Source organism: Bos grunniens, chromosome 18 (assembly GCF_055505025.1).
Source record: "Bos grunniens cultivar Pamir isolate PY7600 chromosome 18, Bosgru_T2T1.0, whole genome shotgun sequence".
NCBI lineage: Eukaryota > Metazoa > Chordata > Mammalia > Artiodactyla > Bovidae > Bos > Bos grunniens.
In genome coordinates this window covers 48119547-48140437 of record NC_141182.1, presented here as the reverse complement: position 1 = coordinate 48140437, position 20891 = coordinate 48119547, and the positions used below count along the sequence as shown (strand labels likewise).

The window sequence follows — 20891 nt, the reverse complement described above, 5'->3', positions numbered from 1 at the left end:
GGGCCTCCAGTATATGACTTGTGAGGGTAGAATCTCCCTCTTTTTAAGAATTTCTTACATTTGAAGGAATCCCTTGGCGGTCCAGGGGTTAGTATTTTGTGCTTTTCACTATGTTTCTTGCATTCTGAGTGTTGGATTTCTGTCGCTAGGGTTTTGAGAAAGAGCAGTTGGTGAGAATGGTGCTCCTGGGTTCTTAGAGGTGTGTGTGCACTGGGGGTGATGGTGTTTGGGACAAGAGGCTGATGCTGGATCACACCCCCTCTTGTCAGGGACTCCGTGGGGCTGCTCAGCTAGTGAACACACAGGCCACTTCTATGAAACATTTATTTCCTTTGAAACCTCCAGAAACATGCCAGAAAATCTCAAGACTGGAATGGGGAGGGGAGGTGGGGAGGGAAAGACAATAAAGAATTAAAAAAAAAAATCCAGATGAAACAAATCAACATATTGGGGGAAAAAAAGAGGGAAAAAAAAACACACAAAAAACTCTGCTGCTATCTTCACCAAACTTGAATTAAATAGATGTGCTTTGCAGAGATCCTTAAAAAACAACAGGAAACAAAACCAAAAATCCTAATTTACATGTGTCAATGTACATGATTAGGTCCTCAAGATGATTCAAATGGTCTGAAGATAGATGACTTAAAAAAAGAGGGTGGGGCGGGACAGGCTCCAGGTTAGGGGCTGAGGAGGAAAGGGGTGGGGGTGGGGTGGGTGATCCTGGAGAACCCTTCCAAGAGGGATCCATCCGGGAAGAGGGGCAGAGACATCACAGTAGTTGGCCAGGGCTGAGGACCCCGAGGGCCGCTCCCCGAACCCTTCCTGGGGGAGAGGAGATGGCAGGTCCGAGGGCTCTTCTTGTGGGACTGCAGTGTCGCTTCAGGGGCCAGAGGTTGGTTGCGGGGGCGGGGGTGCAGGATCAGGGTCCTTTTCTCCTGCTCCTTAAAAGTCTGTGTCCTGTGTGGGCCTCCTCCCCTGAGGTTTCTGGCCCCAGAGAGGTGGTGGTGGGGGTCTCTGGACGTGGGGCTGGGCCGCCTGGCGCTGGCCTCCCAGTCGGAGTGTGCTGCTTGGAGCAGGGTCCCCAGGCCTGCGTCCCTCTGAGTCCCCCTACTGAGCCCCAGCCCACTGGGAGCAGGAACGAGCCTCGATCCTCAGTTTGAGGTTGGGGGAATCCACAGATTGTGTGACCATACAGACTTGTTCTGGCGCAACTCTACATGAAAAAATAAATATATATATATATATTTTCTTGTTTGTTTTTAAAGGAAAAAAAAAAAGAAGCTCTGTTTCCTGGGTGAGCAGCGTAGTACCACACTGGCCCGGCTGCCCGGCCAGCTGCCCCTTATTGCCTTTGGAGAACCAGCGTCTAGTGGGGGTGCGCACTGCAGTGTTCCCCGGGGGGCGCCAGTGTTGCTGCTGGGGGCCTGTGAGATGGGCTGGGGGGCTTGTAAAGGGAAAACGGAAGCAGAGAAGAGATGAAGGCTGTTTCTCTCCAGCCCTGACCTGAGGGCTCGGTGGAGGCCCTCCTGGTGTCCAGAAGAGGCCAGGGCTGATGGAGGAGCGGGGGCCGCTGGGCCCGGCCGCGTCAGTAGCTCGAAGGTGGAGGGGCCCAGGCGCCGCGGCCTCTGGCAGTCTGGGGACTGGTCGAAAAAGACTGTGGAAATGGTCCCAAGTGTGCAAATAGCTTCCCCTTCAAAGAAGTTAACTCTGGAATGCTGGCGTTTCCTCTTTCCATTCTGGGATCCCCTCCCCTCAAGAAAATAAATGAAACTCTAAGAAAGTGCTCCTGGTTGCTTTTTGGAGGATAGGGTGGGGAGGGGGCAAAGTCCATGCGTTTTGGAGCCAGTGCACCGAGGATGGGGAGCCCTGGCCCCGCTTCCACGCTGGTGGGCCGGTTTCCCACCATGCTTTTTCATGCAGGGGTCATGGCCCCACCAGCCCAGATACTGTTGGACATGGTGAGGAAACGTGGTTTGTGAACTCCTGGAGCTGTGGGGTTTGGAGACTCGCTCCTGCCCTCCCCTCTTCCTACAGCTTCCGATGGCTTGGTCCTAGGAAGAGGCTGGGTGGGGAGGGTGGGACGGGCCCCCTGGGGGTGGTGTGGGCATGGGCCCAGCCCCCAGGAACCAGAGAGAGCAGCTCAGAGGGAGGCTGGAGACCACATTGCCCCCTGGGGCTCGAGGACCAAGAGCAGACAGCCCGGGGAGGCCTCCCTCAGGTCCCACTGCTGCCCCAAGCGTCCCTGTCCTTGGAAGGGCAGGGGGGCCTGGGCTGCAGAATCTTGGTCACGCCTGTGACCAGGGGCCGGGCCGAGGGAGAGGAGGGCAGGAGCCCACGCCCGCCCAGGCGGCCGGTGGGGGCAGTGGCCTCTGCACCTCAGAGTTCCTTCTTTTCCCTGCAGAAGATCTCCGCGAACTTGCGCAGCTGCTCGCTGGCGGCCTGCGACTCCTCCTGCAGCCGCTGGTTGTTCTGCCTCAGGCTGGCCACCTCTGACTGCAGCACCGCCTTGTCCTGCTTCTCCTGTGGGGCGCGGGCTGGTGTCAGTGGGTCACACGCTAAACGGACCCCCGCGGCCTGTGAGCCTTGCCCGGCTGCCAGGGTTCAAACCCCAGCTCTGCTTCTCAGCAGCTGAGTAACCTCAGGCGGGTCACCTCATGGGCCTGTTTGACCCTCTCTGGGTCAAACTCTTTGGGCCCCAGTTTCCCCAGTTCTAAAAGCGGGGTGGGGGGGGATGGGTAGGGCGGGGGGCGGGGATGGGTAGGGCGGGGGTTGACAGGACTTCCCCGGCGGTCTAGTGGCTAAGACTCCACGTTTTCAAGTTTCCAAGGCAGGGGGTGCGGGTTCCAGCCCTGGTTGGGAAACTAATATCCCACATGCCCCACTGCTCCGTCAAAAAAACAAAACAAGGAAACTGTGAAAGGGGCGGTTGAGAGCTTTCCCTGAGGTCACGCATATTGAGCTCTCAGCACACAGCCTGAAGTGGAGTAACTGTGTGACAGTTACTATGATCACCTCATTCCAGCCCTGCAGCCACCCAAGGGTTGTGGGATGTTGCGACCCCTATTTTCCTGGACCAGGAAAGGAGACCAGACCTCCTCATGCAGGGAGGACGGGGCTGGGACATGGACGCAGGGCTGCCCTCTCAGGACAGGGGAACATGCAGCGTCACACAGCCCTACATGGTGGGGTGCGATTTGAACCTGAGCCCCCACGATTCCTGTGCTTGAGGCTTCCACATTGTACCTGGCCACCTTCTGGCCCTTTACCCAGAAGTATGTAAAACAATAAGCAAGAGTCTCTTCCACACTTATTTTTCCTCATTCTCCAACACTCTGGAGATAAGGAACAATCTGGAATGTCACCTTCTAGACAGCCCTCTGACCCACAGCTGGGAGACATTTTTTAAGTGTTGCAGTGTTCTAGGAAGCAGGTCTGCTGCATGCTGAGTTTTCTCCTTGAGTTACTGGACTTCTTCTGTATGTCTGTGAATATATAGATTTCTGCCATGACTAATTCGCAGCAGATCATTCCCCGGCATGGCTGTCCTGTCATTTACGTCACTGTTATCCTGTGAACAGACAGCTGCACTGGCTCCAGTTTTTTAGGGCCAGCGGTACAGCAGTGAACACCCCTGCTCACAGGTCTCTTCGTGCCCGTGCTGGGAATTCTATTGGACGAATTCTCATAGTGAAACTGCTGGGTCGACAAGGTACACAATTACGGTTTTGATAAATATGGTCTGACCGCCCTCCAAAAAGGTTGGGCCAACTTATTCTCCTTCTAAGAGTTTCTAGGTGCGTTACCAGCCTTCCCTACCATCAAGCTCTTCACTCATGACTACATTCAGAGCTGGGTGGCCTCTCCTAGAACAGATGGGATGGGGGGTGGAGATGGGAGCCCCAGCCTTGTTGCTCACCCCCCAGGCATCCGGGAAGTGCCATGTGAGGCAGCTGCCTGGCGGCCTTACCTTCTGGAGGTCCGTGTGCAGCTGTTTCAGCATTACCTCCAGCTGGTACACCTTGCCTGTCAGATCCAGGGGTGGCTCCTCGCTGCAAAGGCAGGGGGCGGGGTCAGGATCTCCGCCCACAGCTGGGAGGAGTCCGGGCTACAGGCCCCTCTTATCCCTGAGGCTCCAGGGAGTCCTCTCCTGGCTGGAGTACCAGGGGTGCCTGGGGGGTGAAGGCTGCGCTCCGCCTGGGGCGGGCTCCTCACCTGGTGGGGATGGGAGCACCAGGCCTGAAGTGAGCGATTGTGCCCCTGCAGAGGGACCAAACGTGCGCTTCCAGGAGGAATTCCTCCCATCTCCCGCCAGCCGGGGCAGCGTGGTACAAAGCCCCCTCCCCACACCCACCCACCCAGCACCCTAGCACCCAGCAGCAAGCCCTAGCATGGAGCCGGCACTTGGGGTGTGTAAGCGGGCACGGGAGCAGGAGGGCCTGCCTGGGGGCAGTACTAGTAACCAGACGGATGATGGTAACAGCCCTCGTTCCTGAGAGCCCTCCCCGTGATGTGTAAAGTCTGAGCGGCTCAGGCAGGGACGCTGTACCCAGGACCCCAGCCTGTGGCTCCTCCTGAGTGGGTTCCCCCATTCTGGGCCTGCCTGGCCCCTGCAGAGGAAGGGAAAAGCCTCTTTTTGCAGAAGGCTCCTCTGGGTGCGGTGGGAACGCACGCACCCGGGATGGATGAGAAGAGAGGCAGGGCGTCCGTCCGCCCAAGGAGCGGGAAGGACTCGCTGCCCACTCCCCACGCGCCCCCCACTCTTTCCTCCCTGTTCTGGGGGAGCTGCAGTCACAGGGGGAGGCGGTCAGCAGCTCAGGGCAAAAGGAGTCCAGGAGTCTGCAGGGAAGCAACAGGTCCTGGCATTTCTACACAACCCCTGTTCCCAAGCCCACTGCAGTGCCCCGTCTCGGAGCCGCCCAGCTCTGCTGTGACAGCGGGGCCAGTCTTTGTGGAGGTCTAAAGCCAGGGTGTGAAGTGAAAAACAAGAAGAGTCAAAACCACCCCCGAAAAGTGCTTCAACTGCCCATACAGTAGAGTGCACTACTGTTGCACACGTCACTCCGCACGGTGAAGCATGCAGCTGAGTGTGGAATGCACTATTTAAATCCACGGACATGCAAGCCTGCCATTTCCATCCTCTCTCCCTCTTTGTGATTCTATTTTCTGCCAAGCTAGTGCACTCAAACATGCTGCATCGAATGTGAGATGACAAATGGGAGAGGCCTGCCTCCCGCCCGCCTCCCCGCCCCCGGAAGCCTTGTGAGGACAGGGCTCGGGCTCCAGTCACCGCTGGGTCCCCAGACAGTCCTGCCCCGGGGCCTGCCAGGGGCGAGGTGAGAGAGAAATGTCAGGGGCACCGGCACGTAATTTAGGAACCTGCAGAGGAGGAGACCCGGGGGCAGACAGGGCAGGCTGGAGGCTGGGAGTGGGGTGGACAGAGGGGGCAGATGTGAGGCAGCGGGCAGGGAAGACTGGGGGTACCGCTTATCGATTTTCAAAGCAGCAGAACAATGATCACTGTGCTGTGAGAAGCACAGGGCCTCCGAGGAGACAGGGCCTCCATGTCAGGTCAGGACCGACACTGCTCGGTCCCCGCTGGGCCCCAGCGAGTAGATGAGCCCAAAGTCTGTTAGATGAGGCAGTGGCTGCCCCTCCTGCTACTGCTGAGGGGGTGGGGGACCTGCAGGGTGGCCTCCTGCCTGGACGGCGGGGTAGGGGAGCCTCACCTCATGGTAGGGGTGGTCCTGGGGGTCGGGGGCCCCCTTTCCAGGCTCAGGTGACTGTGGACAGGACTGTGTGCAGGCGGGACGTCCGGGCTCAGAGCTGGGTCGTTGAGAGAGAACAGCGAGACGGCTCTTTGCACTGCGGGGGAGAGGGGCGCAGTGGTCGGCTGGGCTCCCGGCTCCTCCTCACACCACCCCTCCCCCCGCAACGGCCAATCCCTTCCCGCAAACCCCCAGGACACTCCCCAATCACACCCGCTTAGATCACACAGGCATACAGGATGGATTCTTGCCAAAAAACCAAACCAAGTCAGGACACAAACACAATATTCCGTCCTGTTTCTGAGAAAGCCTCCGGATCTGACGACCAGTTTATACAAAATACAAGGGACAGAGAAAGGAGTTGAGTGCAGTGTGGGCAAGGAACTGCCCCAATTCAGCTGAAATGGCCTGGTTTTGTCAATAATGGTGAGGGGGGAAAATGGCTGGAAGTGGATGGCGTTGACACTGGCTGATGAGGACACAGGGATTCATTATGTCCTAATTCTGAGGATGTCTGTGGAACTTCCAAAGCAAAGAGAGACACCAGACAGAAACTATCAGGTATATGGAAGAGAGAAACAGTCTCATGGGGCTGGTGGTTAAAGCAAAGATGCCCGGGTCCCATCCTCCAGACGCATGACTGGCTTGGGGGGGCAGGGCCTGAGCCAGTGCCTGCATTTTCACATGGGACCGTTAGGTGGTCCTTCTATGATGGCAGAAATCGAAAACAGTCTGAATGCATCCAAAGAGTGGCTGGCTGAGTGAGTCCTGGGGCTTCCCTGGTGGCTCAGACGGTAAAGAGTCTGCCTGCAACGCAGAAGTGAAAGTGAAAGTTGCTCAGTCGTGTCCGACTCTTTGTGACCCCATGGACTGTACAGTCCATGGAATTCTCCAAACAAGAATACTGGAGTGGGTAGCCTTTCCCTTCTCCAGGGGATCCTCCCAACGCAGGGATAGAACCCAGGTCTCCGGCATTGCAGGCAGATTCTTTACCAGCTTAGCCACAGGGAAGCCCAGTGCAGGAGACCCCGGTTCAATCCCTGGGTTAGGGAGATCCCCTGGAGGAGGACATGGCAACCCACTCCAGTATTCTGGGCGAATCCCAACCTGAGGAGCCTGGTGGCCTACAGTCCGTGGGGGTCACAAAGAGTAGGACACGACTGTGCGACTAACACTTCTCACTAAGTGAGTCCTAGGACAGAGCAAACAGGAGGGGCTGAGCCTCTCCCAGGGAGGCAAAGGCGGGCTCCTTTATTTCTAACTCCTGGCTCCAAGAACAGCACAGTGAAACCCCGAATGCCCTTCCCCAAGATCCACCCACTGTTAATGGTTATGCCACACTTACTTCCTGCATTTGTGCGTGTTTCCTTCCCTAACCATTGGGGAAGGGAATGTACCAACATCCTGGTACTTCACCCATGAGTACTTTACGACACGTCTCCAGAAAGGAAAGAGATGCTCCTACATATTTCCTACACAATATCGTCCTCAGGCAAGTTGACGCTGACATGCTATTATCATCTAATAGACAACCACCTGGAAATTTCCCCCATTCTCTAAATAACATCCTTTATAGCTGTTGTTTTCTATCTTGGATTCACTGTTTATGCTTCTTGAAAATGCTTTTATATAAACAGTTTCAAATAGGCCCCAAAGCAGAGAAAAGAGCATCATGGGTCATGAACCCATCACCCGTTTCAACACCTTTCAACACACTTCAACATACCTTGGGGTTCCTGCCCTGTGATCTCTCTGGTTTTTAATTCTCCTGAGCACTCTTTTCCTTCACATTTAAAAAAAAACCCTTACTTTTGGCTGCTCTGGGTTTTCGCTGCTGTGCATGGGCTATTCTCTAGTTGCGGTGCGAGGGCTTCTCACTGTGCTGGCTTCTCCTGTGGTGGTGCGCAGGCTCTAGGCGCACGGGCTTCAGTAGTCGCAGCACATGGGCTCAGCAGCTGTGGCTCCCGGCTCTAGAGCACAGGCTTAGTAGTTGTGGCGCATGGCGTTTGCCATGCGCATCTGAGATCTTCCTGTACCAGGGATCAAACCCAAGTCTCCTGCACTGGTAGAAGAATTCTTTACAATTGAGCCAATAGGGAAGCCCCTTCTCCTTTACTTTTTAAAAACAGCTTACTGCAGGGGACATCCCTGATGGTCCCGTGATTAAGACTCTCTACTTCCACTGCAAGGGGCATAGGTTCAATCCCTGGTCAGGGAACTAAGATCCCATATGCTTGGGGCCACTAAGCCCCTGAGCCACAACTAGAGAAGCCTGAGTGCTGCAACTCAGCCCTGATGCAACCAAATTAATTAATTAATTAAAAAGAAAGCAAGGGCACAGGCTGAGGGGTCAGGGCCATGGGAAACAGGAGGAGGTGCCTGATCCAGACTAAGGGATATGAGGGAGGGCTTCCTAGAGGAGGGACTGCAAAGCTGAGGCCTAAAAGATGAAAAATGAGCCAGAAGAATATATCCTTATCTGTCAGGGTTTCACAGATGAGGAAACCGAGGCTGAGAAAGGTAAAGGTGCTTGCCCAAGGACACGTGGGATGGAAATGGTAGAGACAGCCAGCTGTCTTATGGTCTGTTTTCTCTTTCTCCATAATAATAGATCCCAAATTTCAGCCGTGCACAGGTCCTCATTCCCCAGCCTGCCCTGTAGCAAAGTGTGGCCATGACACTCAGGCCAATGGGATGTAAGTGCAGGGGGAAGGTGAGGCTATGGAAAGCATCCTTCAAGTGGGGGTGGGGTGGGGTGGGTGTCCGTCTCTACCTGCGGGCAGAGCTGGACGTGATGGCCAGAGCTCTGGCAGCCCAACTGTGAGGGTGAGGTCCCCAGGAGGGGCAGAGCAGTAGGGGAAGGAACCTGACCCTAATCAGAAATGATCACCCCAGAAATTTTTACTACCCACCAGCCTCACTGCCCACCCCTGGAATTTTCACTGCATAAAACCTTGTTTAAGTCACTGGATTTTCTGCCACTTGTAGCCCAAGTACATCTAAGTACAACTGGGATCACTACACTTCCGCACTAAAATAGTAACAGGGAGCACTCTCTGTTGATGGCATGTTCTGTGATGACAAGTTTTATAAACAGTTTTCATAGATTCCTCCCTGTGGCCCTAGGCAGTGGGTACAGTCTCGTTCCTGTTTTGTAGACAAGCTAGCTGGGGGCATCAGAGAGACGAAGACATTTGCCCAGGACTGCACAGTGAGCAAGTGACAGGGAGGATGTGAACCCTGGCCTCCCCCGATCCTGGAACCTGAGTGTGTCCCCCTTTAAAGCCTCGAGGCCGTGCTCGCTTTGGCAGCACATACACTAAAAGCGGGTGGACAGGGAGGATTAGCATAGCCCCTGCAGAAGGATGACATTCAAATTCGTGAAGTGCTCCATATTTTTTAAGCAATTTTCCTCCAATTAGAAAGTAAATTAAAAAGAAAACACATCTTCCTTCTTAGAAAAAGGCCCAGTTTGACAAAAAAGAAAAAAGAAAAGGTAATGTTGACAAAGAGGCTGAGTGGGCTTCCCAGGTGCCTCTGTGGTAAAAACCCATATGCCAATGCAACAGACATGGGTTTGATCCCTGGGTCGGGAAGATCCCCTAGGGGAGGAAACTGTAACCCACTCCAGTACTCTTGCCTGGAGAATCCCATGGACAGAGGAGCCTCGTGGGCTCCAGTCCATGGGGTCACAAAGAGTCAGACACGGCTGAGCACAGCAGTATAGAGGCACAAGTAAAATATAGTAAGCTAGAAAAAACAAAAAGCTTCAATGCCCTCTGTGGATCCTTCCAGAACAGAGAAGGGAGTGGGATCTGCTGGGGTTGAGTGGAAGGCGCCTACCTTCATAGGCCTTGGCTGCGTTCACCAGGCTGGACCACTCGAGGCCAGCAGCTGTGTCAGGGAGCGGCATCATTCCCGGGTCCAGACGCCGCAGGGGCCGGTCCCGCCCGTCGGCCAGTGAGAGCTCGGAGGCTGAGATGGTGGCTGGGTGGGGAGAGGATGGGTGTGAGTGACAGCGTGGGAGAAATAAAGAAATGAACACGTTCCTTTACACTTCCCATACAATTATGTAACGTTACATAACTGTTACACTTATATATAATTAAATGAATAAATTATATTTATTAGATGATAAATGCCAAGGAAAACAACCAGCAGGGTAAGGGGGTAGGAGTCTTGGATATTTATGTGGGTATGATGTGAAATGGGGCGCCGGGGAGGCCTCGTGGAGAAGATGGCCTTTTGTACAAAACTCAGAAGGAGGCGAGGCTGTCGGGGTGTGGTCAGGGGGTACACCTTGGGAGAAGAGCATTCTGGGCAGATGAACCAACCAGTGAGAAATCAATCCCTAAAGCGGGAACGTGCCTGGACGTTTAAGAAACACCAAGGAGGGTACTCCTGTAGATGTCCAGTGGCTGAGACTCCACGTTTCCACTGCAGGGGACCTAGATTCGATGCCGTGTCAGGGAACTAAATCCCACACGCCACAACTAAGACCCGGCACAGACAAACCTAAAAAAAAGAGGCGGTGTCAGAAGGTGCTGACAGGGCCGGGTGGCGCAGGGCCCCTGGGGGCTATGACAAGAACCGTACCGCTTCCCTGAGTGAGATGGAGCCAGAGGAGGGTTCTGAGCTGTTGCAGGTATCCACTGAGTCCCTCCAGCTTCGTGTGGGGGGATTAGGGAGGCTGTGAGGAGGCTCCTGGGACGGTCCAGGAGGGAGATGAAGGCAGACAGGACCCAGTACGGCTGGAGGGACAAGGTCCTGGGTCTGCCTGGCAGGTGGGGCCAAAAGCATTCCCTGAGGGTGGACGTGGGTGTGAGACAGAGGGGCCTCTGGGAGGACTTCAGGATCTGGGAGCTGGCACTGAGTTGGGAGGGCTGAGGGCGGGACCAGAAGGGAGGCTTCTGGAGGTGTGAGTGTGAGATGCCTGAGACACCCGCACGGAGCCGTGGGTGGCGTGCAGACCATGTGCGTCTGGAGCAGAGGGCAGAGTGCCAGGCTGCAGACAGATCGTGGAGCTCTGGGGTATGGCTGGGGTTTAGGGTCACTGTGGGGAGACCTGGTGGGTTCAGGCATGACATGACAAGCAGAGAAAGAGTCTCGGGGTGCTGGAAGGGATGGAAGGCACCAGCAGCGTGTCAACGGTGACATCTGCTGCAAAGATGGAGGCCTCCTGTGGGGCTTAGGCCCTGACTCGCTGGGGCCTCACAGACCCTACAGGGGAGGGCAGAGAGCGACGGTGAAGCACGGAGGTCAGGCGGTGACTCCGGCAAGAAAGGCTGGGCCTGCTCCATGTACCCCAGGCTCATCCTCTCGCCGGGCACCACACCGGGTACTACAGCGATCATCTCTTAGCCCCCACTCCCCCAAATTAGCCAGGAGGGAAGAGCTACTATGACCCTGCGTGACAGAGCGGGTGACTGGGGCTCAGAGCAGGAAGCTAGCTGCCTTGCACCCTCTCTCTCGCTGGTGGGGGCACCTGATTTTAACATGTGGGGCCTGACGCTGACCCAGCCCCATGCGGCATTGGTCTTGAGAGGCTCCCTGTTCATGTCTTAGTTCAGAAACAAAAACCTGACTGATGAGAGGTTAGAATGCTCTCTCCTGGCGACAAAACACTGACAAATAAATACATCAACAGCTAGAGTGTTTTTCAGCGCTTACTGCATATCAGGCCCTGAGTTTGGTGTTTTCCATGTACTAGCTTGATTCTCGGATTAACTCACTGAGGTGGGTGCTTTTTCTATAGGCACAGGGAGGTTACAGCTGTGAGGTCAGGACCTGACCACAATCTCGGGCCACCCGGCTCTCAGGATGCGAGGTGCTAGTTGGCAAGTGAATGAATGCTCAGGGGAATGGATGAGAAGGCAGGCTGAAGGAGGTCCTCGATCCCCACGCTCCCATTTCCAGCCTCCTAGTGTCTCACAGCCGAGCAGGTGGGGACTGCGGGAGCAGCTGCCTCTGCCACGCCAGTCATCTTAGGCACTGCCTCGTGAGAGGCTCCTTGGCCTTGAGGGCTCTTCATCAGCGGAGCCTGGGACCGGGCTGACAGCCCCTCTTCAGCCCCGATGTGGCTTGGGAAGGGCTCTCGAGCAGGCGTGGAGATGTGGAAAGGCCTGGGGCCCCAGCCAGATGGGACTCTCAGGTTCAGGAGGACAGGAGAGTCAGATGGGCACAGAGAAGGATATGTGTGTGTGTGTGTGTGTGTGTGTGTGTGTGTGTGTGTGTATTTCATGAGAGAGAGGGCCCTGGGCTGCGGTCACTGTAAGGACCCAAACAACCCTGGGCCCTGCTCTTAGGGAGTCTCCAGTCCAGCGGGGGAGACAGACTCATTCCCACACAGTGACCACCGGGAGAGAGAGGGGCTGTGATGGGGAAACACAAGGCTGAGACAGCATGACGGGACGGGAGGGAGCCGGGGCAAGGGGTGCCCAGAGGAGCTGCCTGACTCAGCCTGGTTAGGGAGAGGACTTCCTGGAGGAGGCAGCATCTTTGACACAACTTAAAGTACAGGTAGAGCCAGGCAGGCGCTCTGTCTGTCTGTCTGTCTGTGATCTCTGTGCACCCTCCTGCCCTGGCCCGTCTCTTGCCTTCTCACCATGTGTCAAATGCCTCCTCGTGCCAGGCCCTGCCTTTGGCACAGACAGGGCAGTGGAGGCGAGAGGCTGATGAAGGAGACACAGAGTGAAGATCAGGGAAGCAAGAGAAACCGCCGGGAAGCTCAGTGCCACCAGGGCAGAGGTGCTGTGTGCCCCCCACTGCTGGGTGCCCAGAGCCTACAGCAGAGCCTGGCCCAGACCAGGGGCTGGAGACAGTGGGAAGAAGGCAACGGAGGGGCAGAACAGGGGCTCTGGAGTTTAAACTGGGAGGGAGGATCCAGCCTGGGGCTTCTGGGAGACTCCAGCAAAGAGCCAGATCTGAGCGAAGCCCTAAAGGGGAAGCGGGAGTCAGGGCCAGCACGGGGCTGGGAGAGCAGCATGGCGGGCAGGGGGAGTCACTTGGAATACCCCGAGGAGAGAGTGGGCCAGGGGGTTCTCACGGAGGTGCTGAGGAAGGGCCCTAGGGTGGAGCCCCAGAATACCAGGGCAAGGTCTACGGACCCAGATACGAGGTCAATGAGAAGCTGTGGAAGAATTTTAAGGGGGGAGACAGAAGCCCTCAAAAAAAAGTCCCTGAGCCTCCATCCCACCCTCTGTGGTGTACAAAAGGGCTCCATCAGATGCTACAGGGCACAGTCCCTCAGCTGAAACCTGGGGTGGGCACATCTCTGAAGTCAAAGTTTGTGGCGATCTGACAAAGTAATGACATACTCTATACATGCACATACACCCAGAAAGGTTGGCAGCGGCCCCCATTCAACACACCCGTGTTCCTCAACTCAGCAACAGACGCTTCATGCCGAGTGGGGTGAAGAAGGGCCATGAACAGCCGTATATCCGTCTAGGTCGAGCACTGCCGGGGGCGCCTGGCCCAGACTTCTGCCCTGCCTTCTGGTCTCAGAGCCTCTGAGGTTGCGGATAGAGGGTTACAGTGCGGACTGAAGGACAGCTCACCCCAGCCAGCGCGCAACCGTGCACATAGCACTTCCTTCAGTAAATATTTGCTGATGGTGGTCACACCACTGTATCCCCTCCTGCTGAGAGCTGGCAGGCCTGGAGGAAGTCATGTATGTGAAGACAGGAACCTCCATGGTGGCCCAGTGGTTGAGACTCTGTGCTCCCAATGCAGGGGGCTCAGGTTTGATCCCTGGTCAGGGAACTAGAGCCCAAATGCCACAACTAAGAGTTTACAGGCTGTAACTAAAGATCCTGCATGCTGCAACTAAGACCCAGAGCACCCAAATAAATACATAAATAAAAATAAATATTAAAAAAAAATTCATGAGGTAATCTGTTTGGTGCTGCAACAGGGAGCTGGGGAAGGGGCACATATAATGGAAACCCTGATCCTCAAGGCCCTAGTAATGAGCTTCCAGTCTGGAGACACCTAGAGAGACTAATGCCCTCTCTCTGGTCTCAGATGACCTCAATCCTTGGGGGCCCCCCATTCCTAGGTGACTGATGCTTGGCCAACAATTCCTTGCTCTGAGGGTGACACCCAATGTGCTGAACCACTGCGGTCCCCGGACGCTCCCATGTACTTCAGTTCCCACCCTCACCTGACTTTGACACTGATGACCCATGGCCTTTGACCTCGAGGTGATCCACATGCTCATGCCCTCCTGCTCCCTCCACCCACAACCAGCCTCCAGGTTCCCGGGCTCACATTTCTTCTCGGGGAAGCTGTTGCTAGCGGTGGTGGGGACAGGGCCAGGGCCGCCAGGTGGGTGGGGGTGCTGGTGTTGGCGGCGGGCGGGCAGCGTGCTGGAGGGGAAGGCGCAGGTGCTGGTGAAGAGCACGTCGCTGGGCAGGCCCGGCTCCAGGCCGGCAGGGTTGGCGAAGCTGGGCTCCCGACGCCCACTGCACAGACTCTCATCTGACAGCGTCCGCTGCAGGCTCTTCTGTGGAGACTGCTGCCAGGACAGGGGTGTGGTCACGGCCAGGCCCATGGTTACTGCCCTCGGATGCTTCTTCCCCACCATCTGCAGTCCTCACCCACCCAGCATCCATTTCTGCCCAAAGTACCCCACTTCTCTCTGAGGATTCCTCCTCCCCTCTTTGCAGCCCACTTGGGTCTGGAGGGCCGACCCCACTCTCCAGCTCCAGGGGAGGTAGGGAAGGTGGGGTTACCTCAGCTAGAGCAGGAGACCCAGGTGTTGGTGGGGACCACCTGGGACGAGTGCTGGCTCCCCCCAGAGCTGGTGGGAGGGAAACCCTGCAGAGACTGGGGCCACCCAGGTCCCAACAAGAGTGCACCTGCCCAAGCGCCTGGCCCACCAGGGGAGGCAGAGACGAGAGGGACAGAGAACGCCTGCTGTTTTGGCCTCCCCCACCTCTGGGTCACAGGAGCCCAAGTGCCCCCTGAGCACTCCCCTCCATTCCTGGTCCTGTGGTCTGGGCAGGCAGGTGCTGCTTCCACCCTGCGCTCAGGGAAAAGGATATGAGAGCGGTCCAGTGGGTATAAAGCCCCAGCGAGCCTGCCAGGCTGGCTCACACTGTGATCCTATCCCTGACCAACGTGACATCCTGACTCCTGGCTGCAGGGGCACACGCACACTCCAATAGGCTGGTAGGTGCCGCGGGCAGGAAGAGGCTGGAGCGAGTGCAGGGAGCCGCCCTGGCCCAGCCCCGCCTCCCTCTGCCTGTCTGATTGCATGCACAGGAGCATGGGTGTGTGCCTGGTGAGGGCAGCCTCTACGTACGCCTGTCTCTCTCTCCTGCTCGGGCGCCAGGTTGTCCATGATGATGAGTTTCTTTAGGTCATCTTCGATGGTGGACTTGTAGTTCTTCCGTGGGGAGCGGAGGTCTCGGAGGGAGGCCCTCAACCGCGGCTGCCCGAAGACGTTTTTCGTGCTGCTGTCTACCTGCCTGGAAGGAGAAGGTCACAGTCAGAAGGGTCTTGGGAGGCTTGAGTCACTTCTCAAAGCCATTCTGACCCCAGGGAGCCAACCGCCACTGGATGAGCGACCACGGCGTCCTCACGTCACCCGGTGAAGATGGGCAGAGATGAGACCTGGGTTATCCTCTCCACTTGCCCACCCCCCAGATGTGTCCTGGAAACCCACTCTGTGCCGTGTGTGTGCTCAGCAGCGGGAATACAGCAGTGAACGTGGAGCAGACCCGTCAGAGACTGACCGTGAATAAATGAGCGGGAGACCCCACAGTGCGAGGTGGAGAGAGGTATTCTGAAGAGAAATAAAGCTGGGTAAAAGGATAGGGGTCTCTGGGGATGGAGGCTGGGTTTTCTTGTCATCTTTTGGCAGTGCCACATGGCACGGAGATCTTAGTTCCCTGCTCAGGGATCAAACCCGTGCCCCCTACACTGGAAGCATGGAGTCTCAACCACTGGACCACCAGGGAAGCCCCAAGGCAGGCTTTTCTAAGGGGATGACATCTGAGCAGAAAGGGAAGAAGGCAGGAATCTGCTGGTAGAAGAGGATGCCAGATAGAGGGATCAGCGAGTGTTGGGCTGAGGCGTGTGAACAAGCCTGGTGAGTTTACAGAGGCGTAGGGGGCAAGACGGTGAGGGGGAGGAGGGGAGGCCTGGGAGGGGCTGGGGCAGGTGTTCAGGAACTTATGAGCCACAGAGGGGTCTCAGGATTGTATCTGGAGAGTCTGAGCTGTTGAGTGACTGGTCCTGATTTGTGCTTTAGAAGAGTTGTGGACAGAGACATCACCCTCATGGCAACAAGGAAACAGGAAACTCCAGAGTTGTTCAGGTGGAAAACAGGGATGGTGTGGAGCAGGGACTCCAGCCACAGAAGAGGGAGAGGGTCCCACAGAGTTAGACTCCCCTGGGGGACCGGTCCCTTTGGGCCAGGGCTGGGCCACAGACAGCAGACCTCTGGCCTGGGCGCTCCAGGGCCTGGCACCAGATCCCCCTCACTCTGCTTTCCATCACGTGGGGTGGGCTCACGCATCACAGGGTGGCTGGGAGGACCCAGAAGACGAGGCACAAGGGCTTGGAGCAGCCTCTGACTGCTACTATTTGGCTTTTCTACTGGGTCTCCCATTTTCGTTGGGCTTCCTGGTGGCTCAGCTGGTAAAGAATCCTCCCGCAATGCGAGAGACCTGCATTTGACCTCTGGGTTAGGAAGAGCCCTTGGAGAGGGGAACAGCTACCCACTCCAGTGTTGTGGCCTGGAGAATTCCATGGACTATATAGTTCACGGGGTCACAAAGAGTCGGACATGACTGAACAACTTCCAATCTTGTTTCAGAAGCTGATTTGTGAGCCAGGTCACTCTGATCACCACACTCTTCTTTAGCATTCCCAAAGCTGACCCAGGGCTGCCTTCCAGAAGACTCTATGATCTAAAAGTCACTGAGGCACAGTCTGGGGTTAAGAGCAGGAGCCCTGGTGGGCAGACAGGTCTGGCTCTGAGTCTAGACTGCCTGTTCCTGCTGTGGGACCCTGGGCAAGTCACACCACCTCTCTGATCCTTGGTTTGCAGGAAAACACAGTGACCTTACTACATTTTGGAATTTGCTGCAAACTGCCTGGCCAGCACCTCACCAGGCGGACGCTGGGGAGATGAGAGCTGCTCTTCTGACCGTTTCTCTGGAGGTGCTGGGCACCCTGAGCTGCACACAGTCCCCTCCTATTGCTCCATCCCATTCTGCAGGCACCACAGGCTGTCACCCCAGCTCCCTGGCCCAGGCTGGCTCCTGGGGGCTCTCTGTCCTCCACTCCTGGGACTTCCCCTGCAGTCTCCTCTTGCCTTCTGAGTCTGGCCCAGCCTTTGGGATCAGGTCCTACTTTTCCAGCCAACACTGGATCCCTCATCTGAGGTGTTGCCACCCTCTCCCCCCAGGAAAGAAATAATGACAGCCAACAGAAGCACAGAGCCGGGTGCTATCTACCAGTCTGAGGGCTCCATGTGAGCTAACCTGTGACATCTACAGAGCAGCCCTCCCTGGGAGCCACTGTTAATTGGCATCTCCACTTTACAGGTGGGAAACTGAGATACAGAGAGGTTAAAGTAACTGTCCACAGTCACACAGCCTGGGAGCAGAGGAGTTAGGATTCCAGTCCAGGCCACCGGGCTGCAGCGCCCACAGGCATCACGACAGTGCTTGGCTGTCACGTTTCTACCAAAGAGATGGTGTATGAAAGATGTATAGTATGTGAAACATAATCACATTGGGTGCAATAATATGCTTTTATAGGGACTTTCCTGGTGGTCCCATGGTTAAATATCCACCTTCCCATGCAGGGGACGTGGGTTCAATTACTGGTCGGGGAACTAAGATTCCCATATGCTGCAGGGCAACTGAACCCAGGAACCATAACTAAAGAGAAACACAGGCACCCCAACTGGAGAAGCTCACATGCCCCAACAAAGATCCCACGTGCTAAGACCAGACACAGCCAAATAAATTAATAAATATTTTTTAAAAAGCTTTTATACATTAAAAAATAAATCCTGGAAGAAATTATGAACAATGATTACTTCTGGGAAGTAGGAGTCATATTAGAAGGTGGAAAAATGAGACTTTCACTTTTCATCTGATAAAAACACCCTTCTTAACTGGTTGAATTTATTTTGCTATCATCATGTATTATGACAAAAATAATAATAAAAACTAGTTTAAAAAGAGCTGACACCCAGACTTCATCATTGTGTAACTCAAGAAAGAAAAAGAAACGAGTCTTTGAACTCAGGAAGAAATAAGATATCTTGGGCTCCTGAGGGTACTGAAGTCTATGTTTTTTATTTTTTCTCTTATTTTCTCAGCTGCCAGCCTTGGGGTTTCAACAAAGGAAGGAAGAGAGGGTGGTTAAGTTTTTTTTTTCTTGTTAGGTCGTATTCCTTCTCAAATGAGAATTCCAGGGCTAGGGTAATTCTGGCTCCGTCATTTTTAGGCAAGTATGCTTTCTGGGCAAACGAAAAGCTTTCTATCCAAAAGAGAGAAACAGACAAAAGCAAGAAAGACACATACACACACCCCAGAGTACATGCCATTCCCCTGGGAGCTCAAAAGGGCCTCACCCTTGCCGCTTCCCTTTTGATTTTGCCATTTCCCAGAATCCCCTGCACAAGGGGCGCTGCCCATGAGGCTCCCCTCTGGGAAGGGTGTAAAATGACCTGCTGAAAATGTAAAACCGTGCACTCTCTCCACCCTAGGAGTTCTACATCTGGGAGTGTCCCCTTTAAGGTGCCAGGTGTGCGGGGACGCTTTGTGAAGTCCTGACTAGGGAGGAAACAGCACCGGCCAGCAGTGGCAGGGTGAGGCCCCGCAGGGAGGGCCAGCAGCACCCCAGAACAATCCCCTCCAGCTGCTGAAGACAAGAGAACTTGGTCCACATGACGTGGGAAGAGGTTTGCTCAGATACGTCATGGGAGTAAACAAGTTATGGGGACTTTCCTGGTGGTTCAGTGCCTAAGCCTCCACACTCCCAATGCAGGGGCCCAGGTTTGATCCCTGGTCAGGGAACTAGATCCCACATGTGGCAACTGAGAGTTTGCATGCCACAACTAAAGATCCTGTGTGCCACAACTAAGACCTGGTGCAGCCAAATCAATATTAAAAAAAAAAGTGGTATGTATGGTGTGAAAGCATTTTTAGGAAACAAAACTCACACACAGCTTATGCTGTGCTGTGCTCAGTCACTCAGTTGTGTCCAACTCTGTGATCCCATAGCCTGTAGCCTGCCAGGCTCCTCGGTCCATGGAATTCTCCAGGCGAGAATACTAGAGTGGGTTGCCGTGCCCTTCTCCAGGGGATCTTCCCAATCCAGGGATCAAACCCAGGACTTCCCGCATTGCAGGCAGAATCTTTACTGTCTGAGCCACCAGGAAAGCCACACACAGCTTAGCGTGGTATATTCAAGTTTACTAAACTCTCAGCTCCTAAGGTGGATATGTGGGAGGGATTCTCTTTCTAAAAACATTCCTTGCCACAGCCCACCAGGTCCAAAACAATCTGTTCTACCCTGCCTCAGCCCTCACCTCCTCCCATACAGGCTTCCCAAGGTTCCTGAAACACGCCAGGGAAGTCCCTGCCTCAGGGCCTTTGCACCGGCTGTTCTGTCTGCCCAGAGCAACCTCCCCAGCATTCCCCGCAAATGGCAGCTTCTCATCCACCCAGCTTCACTCAAATGTCACCCCCTCAGAGAGGCCTTCCCTGACACTCCACCTTTTGTGGCTGCCTCCCAGCCCAGGTGAGCTACCTCACACTCTCCTGTGCTACTTCTTCACTGTCTTCATCTCCCAGTGATTCATCCTGTGTAACTGTTTTGGGGTCCCACTCCTCCCACCTCACCTGCAGTCTTGTGTTTATGTCCAGGGTGGGGATGAGGCCAGCAGGCACACCGACTGAGTTATTAACTGTGTATCACACAGAACTGACCTTCCTTCCAACCCATCAGCTGACCTCCCTACCCATCTCCTTCCTTCTTTCCAACCTCCCTTCTGCTCTCCCTTCCTTTCCCAGCAAGCTTAAATGATTTCCATAAACCAGGAGAAAGTATAGAGGACTTCCCTGGTGGTCCAGTGTTTAAGAATCTGTCTGCCAATGCTGTGGACATGGGTTTTCTCCCTGGTCTGGGAAGATCCCACATGCCATGGAGCAACTAAGCCTGTGTACCACAATTGCTGAGGCCCACGCACCCCAGAGCCCATGCTTGCAGTAAGAGAAGCCACCACAATGAGAAGCCCTCGCACCGCAAGTAGAGAGTAGCCCCTTCTTGCTGCAACTAGAGAAAGCCAGTGCACAGCAATGAAGACCGAGCACAGCCAACAAAAATAAATAAATAAAAGGATAGAGATACTTTAAAAAGTCAAGCCAGGAGAACACAAGCATTCCTTACTTGCTCTATTTGGGTTCATTTGCTGAAACTATCTTCCCCGCTCTCAGGACCCCTAGGACTTGAGTGGGGCTCTCTTGATTCTCCAGCGGAGGGCTGGCTTCCTGGAAGAAATCCTGCTAGAACCTTCTTTCCGACCCTCAGCTCCACATCTATCTATACACTGCAAGTTCCACATGGCCTGACACTGTTAGTGGGCAGCTATGACATGTCTAAAAGGAATAAAATATGATGAAATTCAGTTTGGAGAGTCAAACTCATCATTTTTGTCCACACACTCTTTCTTCTGGGAGGATTTCCTAATGTATTGTCTAAACTGAAAATTCTAAGCAATAATTTAAGATGGCATTCATTCCAGGTTAAAAGAAAAAAAAAAAAACAAAAAACTGGGTTTGTGCACCTCTGATCTTTTTCCTCCTTCTCAAGATCTTTGGCCTTTATAAATGTTTAAATCTAATGACCTCTGAGGATAAAATGGACTCGACTCTGATTGTTAAAAAGAATGAGATCACCTTCTGTGTTCTGTCTAATATGGAGCTGTCGCCAAGCTGAGAAAAGAGCAAGTCAAAGAGGCTGCAGCACAGACAGGAGGTGACCCCATGGATAAAAAAAAGCGGGGGGCGGGAAGGAAACACACACACTCACGTGTGCTCAGTCGTGTTCAGAACATTTCTGTAAGGATGGACAAGAAATGAAACAATGGTTGCTCTG

General features: G+C 54.7%; 1 protein-coding gene and 1 non-coding gene across 6 annotated transcripts in view; one reads left to right on the top strand and one right to left on the bottom strand.

The window, feature by feature from the left end:
* Nucleotides 1–310: 310 nt before the first annotated feature.
* Nucleotides 311–20891, bottom strand: part of SIPA1L3 (signal induced proliferation associated 1 like 3) — a 253345-nt gene continuing 232764 nt past the window's right edge. For 2 of the 5 annotated variants that reach the window (XM_086352265.1, XM_086352267.1), the window contains 6 exons: nucleotides 15073–15238; nucleotides 14037–14283; nucleotides 9609–9752; nucleotides 5727–5862; nucleotides 3968–4049; nucleotides 311–2520 (listed from right to left, as the gene is read on the bottom strand). In XM_086352265.1, the coding sequence (XP_086208391.1) occupies nucleotides 2377–2520; nucleotides 3968–4049; nucleotides 5727–5862; nucleotides 9609–9752; nucleotides 14037–14283; nucleotides 15073–15238 (919 nt within the window). In that variant the 3' untranslated portion in view covers nucleotides 311–2376. Of the gene's footprint in view, nucleotides 2521–3295; nucleotides 3483–3967; nucleotides 4050–5726; nucleotides 5863–9608; nucleotides 9753–14036; nucleotides 14284–15072; nucleotides 15239–20891 lie in introns of those variants that run through there. The other 3 variants (XM_086352268.1, XM_086352269.1, XM_086352270.1) reach the window with 3 other exon arrangements.
* LOC147353758 (U6 spliceosomal RNA) lies at nucleotides 9061–9165 on the top strand. Its single transcript, XR_015146760.1, has one exon. It is a non-coding gene; the product is annotated as a U6 spliceosomal RNA (small nuclear RNA).